At 36.3% G+C, this 7430-nt stretch overlaps 1 protein-coding gene across 5 annotated transcripts in view; it reads left to right on the top strand.

Annotated features, from left to right (window-relative positions):
* GOLGA4 (golgin A4) overlaps nt 1-7430 on the top strand; it is a 116500-nt gene that overhangs the window by 37214 nt on the left and 71856 nt on the right. For all 5 annotated transcript variants that reach the window (XM_017508449.2, XM_017508445.2, XM_017508448.2 and 2 more), the window contains 2 exons: nt 851-898; nt 4028-4084. In XM_017508449.2, the coding sequence (XP_017363938.1) occupies nt 851-898; nt 4028-4084 (105 nt within the window). The remainder of the gene's footprint in view (nt 1-850; nt 899-4027; nt 4085-7430) is intronic.

Genomic DNA, 7430 nt, shown 5'->3' with positions numbered 1-7430 from the left:
TTTTTTTTTTTAATTATAATAGAGATGAGGTCTCACTGAATTGTTCAGGCTGGTCTTCAACCCCTGGGCTCAAGTGATCCTTCTACCTTGGTCTCCCAAAATTTTGGGATTGCAGGCATGAGCTACTGCACCCAGCCAGATGAGTAATATTATGTAACTTATGGGCTAAAAAGATTTGTTAATCCATAATTTCATCAGGGTGTGCTAGAATGTTTAAATATCCTATTTAGGTTAAATGGTTAAATGACTTGAATTACCAGTTTTCTTCTTGTTGATTATGAGTTTCTTTGTTCAGATTTTTGCAGAGCTGTAGTCACAGATCCTATAACCAGAAGGAGCTTTTAGAAATCAATTACGTGGTCCATTATAGTCCAAATCAGAAAAATCACCTGGTGAGCTCATTGAGACATAGTTTCCTGTCTCTCCACACCCTTCACCCAAGTCTCATTCAGTTAGTTTGGGGTGGGGCCCAAGAATTTCTGTTTCAAACAAACTTGCAGGTGATGATGTTACTGATTTAGTCTGTGACTATTTAGTTTGTCAGTACTTCAGTAGCATCCCGACCTTAGGGAAGTTGGCTTGAATCCCCACCTGTGAATTAGGTACTAAAATTTACAGGTGTATCTGTAAGGTGAAGTCATATGGAGATTTAATGTCTTATTGTCACGCTTACATTTTATTTTTTAAAAATGTATTTCCCATGTTAGTTTTGACTGTTATGCATCTAATTGGGTTATCCTATAAAGGACTCTTATTTATTTTTTGCTTTTATAAAGAGATTTTTTAGTGGAGTTTAGAATAATTAATTGCATTTCTTTAGGAATAACTAATGTTGATGACTATATTTTAGCTTGTTACAGCTTATCAGATGCTTCAGAGAGAGAAGAAAAAACTACAAGTAAGTGATTTATTGTCTGTATTATTGAGTCATAATTTTTAAATTAGAAAATATCTTACATAGTTAGATACTTTCTAATTTAAAAATAAAAATATTTTTAAGCCTTCCTTTTAAATAATTCTGCATACGAACAAAGTATTACGCTTGTTTTACTGTTATTGGAGGTTTTGATGAAGAGAAAGTGAATGAGATCCTAGAGATTTTACCTCTGCTAAGGATGAACTTCCTTGAGTTACAGATCTATGCAGTGTTTAAGAAGTTTGGATTTACAGCATTCCTCTCCCAAGCATGTTTTCTAGTGTCTAAGTCTACAGGTTGCTTCCTTGTTTTAGTAGTAAAGACACATCTAATCTACGTTTTTCCTTCTACATTTTAAATACCTGAAGACATCTGTTTCTTATCACTATGTCAGGGTCCAAATGCAAGCATCCTCTCTCCTATAGTAACTATTTCCTGAGGCTGCTGCTTGTGAAGCTTTTGATTAAGTATGTAGGGATAAGAAGCTGTTATATTCTAGGTGACTCACCTTGGCCCCACTGTGTCATCCCATTTGCTTGTGTTTCTATGAATTGTCTATGGAAATTTCCCACCAGGTTTCCAGGTGATAATTCATACATCAGAGCTAAGGAGAATTTTCCATTCCAGTTAATATGGTGCCCTCAGTTTGCTGTGTTTTAAAATAAAAGTCTTATTTTTAAAGTAAAAATGATTTCAAACATCTTAGCATTTTTTGTTCTAATTAAAGAAGCTAATTAGATACATAATCAAAAAGTGATTTTGTAAAGTCAGTAATTTCCGCATGTACATTAGTTTTGAATAATTACTGTGCCATAAATGTTAACTCCATTAAGTACAACGTTAAATTTCCTGCTTTGGTCTGGAACGTAAGCAGTTCAAAGTGGTAACACTAGTTATTTATTGTTAATTCAATGTTCTAATTGCCCGTAGTACATAGGAAATATGGTGATTGCAAATAGAGTTTTTAGTTTATTTGATAATGTTTTCTTTCTTTTTTCTTTGACATGTAGTCTTGCTCTGTCACCCAGGCTGGAGTGCAGTGGCGTGATCTCAGCGTACTGCAACCTCCGCCTGGCAGGCTCAAGTGATTCTCCTGCCTCAGCCTCCCAAGTAGCTAGGATTACAGGTGTCCATCACCATGCCTGGCTAATTTTTGTATTTTTAGTAGAGACGGGATTTCACCATGTTGGCTAGATTGTTCTTGAACTCTGACTTCAAGTGATCCGCCCACCTCTGCCTCCCAAAGTGCTGGAATTACAGATGTGCACCAGTGCACTTGGACTAATGTTTTCTGAAACATGAGGCCCATTGAAGTGGGACATAATTCTCACCTAACCCACTGTGCTATTAATATTTCATCAATTCATTCTCAAAAGATTAACTTATTCTTAAGTTCTGTGAGTATCTTGTTTGTGTTTCTTTTGTGAATTTTCTATGGATTTTTATTTTTAGATATACATACATAATTGTGACACTAAGTGGCAGTAGAGAATTGTAGTTTCATAGTTCCAAATTTCAATAGTGTTAAAAGATAAAATTCATTTCTTTGCTCTCTTTTCTACAGTGTATATATGCCCATGTGTGCATGCCTAGAAACTTTTTTTTTTTTTTTTTTTTATGATGGAATCTTGCTCTGTAGCCCAGGCTGGAGTTCAATGGTGCGATCTCTGCTCACTGCAACCTCTGCCTCCCAGGTCCTGGTTCAAGCAATTCTCCCACCTCAGCCTCCCAGGTAGCTGGGATTACAGGCATGTGCCAACATGCCCAGCTAACTTTTGTATTTTTTAGTAGAGACGGGGTTTCAGCCATGTTGGCCAGTCTGATCTTGAACTCCTGAGCTCGTGATCCGCCTACCTCGGCCTCCCAAAGTTTTGGGATTACAGGCATGAGCCACTGTGCCCAGCCTAGAAACCTTTTAAAACAGGCAAATATCTTTTCAATAGATCCAATGAAATTAAAATCGTAGGTACTGCCAACACTCTTACCTATGCTGCTTGTATTAGATAACATTTATTGAGCTGTTTGTGTGCCAGACATTTTGGTATATTTAGTTCTAGCCCCTTTCCTGTGAAGAAACTGAGGGAGAATGGCTTGTTCATTGTTGTACAGCTTGTAAGAGATGGGGGGAGAGCTGGGATCTTTCTGCCTGCAGTTAGGCTGGAGAGCATGTACTGCACTACAGTTTTTCATCATTCTCAGCATGGCATCTTCCTGCATTAAAAATTTTGTGTTTGAAACTGAACAAAGAAAACCTGTGTTCATGGCTTTTTGGGGGACAGTAATTTTTATTTTTGTTTTATTCACTTACACGTCCCCACAATACAATTCAGTCATACTCCCTTGGTCATAAGTAAACCATTTGCCTGTCTGTATCCCTTTGTTTTGATTGTTAGTCCACAGAAACCAGTGAAGCTCCAGATTACCCTATTCCTTTACCCCGTATTTATGTTGTAGAGGAATATATGGTTACTTTGTTTCCATAGGCCATAACTTTCCAAGTTTAATTTCCTTTGCTAGAGAAAAGCACCTTCCTTACCCCACCCTAGGAAAGGGTGAATAATTTCATCTCTCAATATTACTCTTTTAGCTTCTTGATTTTGTTTTTTAAATATATGGTTACTAATTTAGCCATCTAACGTTCTTGTGAATTTTTCTGGATTTTTTTTTTTTTAATTTTTTTAATATAGACAGTTATTTTGTTTCTAAGCCACAAAAACCTTTAGAACAGGCTGGTAATTGCTGTGTTCTAAACGGTATAGGTTACAATGAAATAAATTGCAATTGGAATTTGGAAAAATTTTTAGGTTAACAGACAGTAAAATTGACTTTTTGATTGGTTTACATGTCTGTGCATTTTAACAAATGTATAGATTTTGAACCACTGCCACTGCCAGGATGCAGAATAGTTCTATAACATCATGATCTAACTTTGAAGAGATTTTTTAATATGGTCACATCTTTAACATTTTAGTATTGTCCTCTGTCTTCAAGTTATTTTTGGATAAACAGTTGTAATATTTTAAAAGTAATTATTTTTGACTTGCTTTGTATTTATTATGTCATACAGTTAGCTGTTTAACCAGCTTTTTTTTTTCCCCCTTTCAACTAAAGGGTATATTAAGTCAGAGTCAGGATAAATCACTTCGGAGAATTGCAGAATTAAGAGAGGTAAGTTTCGGTGATGAGTACTTTGAAAACAGTTATTAAATCTCGTATTTATCATGACTGTTGTATGTGCCAGGGTAGTTTCATATGCACTCTTTTGTTTCTCCTGCTTTACATTAATAGAAAGAAGGTGATTTTAGCAGTTAAAAGCACCTTTGCTTTTGCTAGAGGGATGAACAATATGGCATTTCTACCCAAAAGATTTTTCTGTTAAGCTAATATCTTTTTGCTTAATATTTCATTTTTACTTGTCTTGTATTTTGGGAATAAATGAAAGGTGTTAATGATAGGTATCTTGTATTTCTGGTAAGAAATTAAATGCCCATATTTTATACAGTTGATGATTAGATATACATAGTAACGGAGAGCAGGCATGTTTAAAATTCAGAGAGTGTACAGTAGAGGTTAGGCATCAGGTTTTGAAGCCTAAAACCTGGTAAATCCTGGAGACAGGAATACCTCTTTATAATGTTATTATATCTGGAAACACAGGAATATTGTGTTTGTTGCTTTTTTTTCCTTCCTACTGCTCAGCTGTTTTCTGCTAGGAGCCCTTGTCTGTGGGAGCTGTCCTCAAGAAAATACAGCTGAATGGGAACCACATCTCCTTTATTCATAAATGAGTAAACACCCATGTGATTGCCGGCTATTAGTAAAGATAGGCCTCCTCTCCATTCTCTAATTTAAATTATAGAACCAGCATTCCCTGGCAATATCAAATGGGGAAAGAAAAAGAACTAGCTTGGCTAGCAGGCCCCAGCCTTACTCATCTACTCAGTTGTAGGTGTTGAGGGACTTGGAAAAATGTGAGACAGACTTGGCTGAAAAGCATGCCTTGTCATGCTTGTCTGTAGTAAAATGCATGTATGTTGTCCTTTCAAAGAAGGTTGAGCTATGTGAATACTCTGGATGCTGCCAATTAGATTTGCAACTCTACCTAAATTTTTTGGGAGCTGGTGAAATGTTAGGGGCAAAGACAAGGTAAGGGAATAGGGAACTAAAGGATGTATTTTAACTTTGTTGTCTAAATCCAAAATTTTATGCAGTAATTTTACCTTCCTCTATTAGGAAATATTAATACTTATCAGAGTCACAGATTGATGAATTTCTTGTTTTTAATCCACCCACCTGTGTTAGTTTTCTATTGCTGCTGCAAGAAATTACCACCAACACAAATTTATTGTCTTGGAAGTTTGACAAAAGCCTCACTGGGCTAAAACACTGTCAAAATAGTGTATAGGTATCAGGGAGAGGGAGAAGGGGAAATGATTAAAAGATGCTGCCCTTGTATCCAAGGCATTCTTATCTAGATGAGAAAATGAAAACATGCAAAATCTGAAAACTGTAGTATAAATTGAGGTTTTTTTATTTGTTTGTTTTTTGTTTTGGTGGGCGGTTAGGATTGCTATGTAACAGTTGAGCATGGAAGGTTGTAGGTCGTAGGAAATTATTTGGAAGAAATGAATTTTAGCTGAGCGTGTTGGCTCCCGCCTGTAATCCTAGCACTTTGGGAGGCTGAGGTGGGTGGATCACCTGAGGTCAGGAGTTCAAGACCAGCCTGGCCATCATGGTGAAATCTCATCTTTGAAAAAAAAAAAAAGAATTTTAAAGAAAGTAGAGGAAGCACCTTGCTGTTAAGTAGATGTGCAACAGTTCTAAGCAAAAGAATTGGACTTTGCGAAATCCAAAAAGTGCTTTCCAGATTGTTAGATTTTATGGACTAAAAAATTACCTTCCACTTCCTTCCAGAAGTAGAGGAGAAGAGAATTGTCATAGGGCCACTAAGTGTTGTATTTCTGAGTCAAGACATCAGGAATAAGCAGCCAAATTCTCTTATTGCCATTATTTCATTAAAGAGGTTGTTTTAGTACCAAAACAATTAGGAAGGACATATTCCCAAAATAAAGTAACAGTTAACTCAAGTGAAAGAAATTTAGATCTAAGAAAATCTCTCCACATTGGCTTTTGTTTCTTATTTCACTATGGATCTCTGAAAACTGTATTCAGGACATGACCATCATTTGGAGACTACTGCTGTGGGAATGTCAAGTCAAGAGACATTTATGAGAGGAAAAGTAAAAAATGTGCTCAGAGATGTTGGGGAAATGTGGGTGTTGGGCAGAATAGAGGACACTTACAAGGTTCCAGATAGTGCCTCAATGTTTTGCTCGGGCAATTCTCAGTGTTTTGAGAAATAAGTTTGAAACATTATAAAAAGAGGGAGTTGCTTATAAGTCTTTTAAAATATTGTTAGAGGAAAATTATTTTGGCAAATGTGTGAGGGATGGATTAAATCAGAGGAGGACTTGAGGTGAGAAGTCTGTCTAGAAGGCTGTTGAAGGAAATTGACTATCACAGGCTTGCCCAACCTACAGCCCATGGCTTGCATGCAGCCCAGGATGGCTTTGAATGTGGCCTAGCACAAATTTGTAAACTTTCTAAAAACATTATGAGATTTTTTTGTCTGATTTTTTTTTTTTAAAGCTTATCAGTTATTGTTAGTGTATTTTATGTGTGGCCCAAGACAATTCTTTTTCTTCCAGTGTGGCGTAGGGAAGCTAAAAGATTGGACATCCCTGATTTAAAGTTTTAGAGACCTGGGCTGTGGTTATAGTTGTGGTAAAAGATAGGATCTAAACATTCTAGAAAAAGTAATAAAAAATTGATTATATGCAGAGATTAACAAAGATAAGTAAAACGTGACTTTGAATATTTTGAGTTTAGGGAACTAGTGAAGTGTATGAATCCCAGAACAATAAAGGGCTATCTAATACTTCCATGTGCTAATCTCTAGCATGCTAAGGGAGAAATACAGAAGACACGAGATTGAACCCAGAGGGCTAGAAGGAATGAATGAAGGGCAAAGAGGGAACTGTAATTGACAGGAATGTAACCAGGAGCCTTAAAGCCATGGTCAGCAGCTATAGCTGAGAAAAGCTTCCATAGGTGATTTTGTCATTGTATGAATATCATAGAGTGTTCTTAGAAAAACCTAGTTGATATAACCTACTATATACCTAGCAGTATTGTATAGTTTATTGTTCCTAGGCTATAAGCCTATACAGCTTGTTACTGCACTCAATTCTGTCGCCATTTGTAAGACAGTAGTAAGTAGTTGTATTTTCAAGTCTATCTAAACATAGATAAAGTACAGTAAAAATACGTTATTATAATCTTATGAAACCACCGTCATTTTCCAGAACATTGTTACATGGCATGTGACTGTACCTAGAATGAGGGGTAATTATTGGTGGCTGGTATTGCAGAGAGATAGAAATCAGTGGATTTGGTTAGGAAGATTCATTAATGACCCAAAGAAAGCAGCATTTTAACCAATTTCAGGAACTAG

Source organism: Cebus imitator, unplaced genomic scaffold, assembly GCF_001604975.1.
Source record: "Cebus imitator isolate Cc_AM_T3 unplaced genomic scaffold, Cebus_imitator-1.0 Scaffold391, whole genome shotgun sequence".
NCBI classification, from domain to species: Eukaryota; Metazoa; Chordata; class Mammalia; order Primates; family Cebidae; genus Cebus; species Cebus imitator.
The sequence above is the reverse complement of the archived record's forward strand: the minus strand, read 5'-3'. Positions and strand labels throughout refer to the sequence as shown.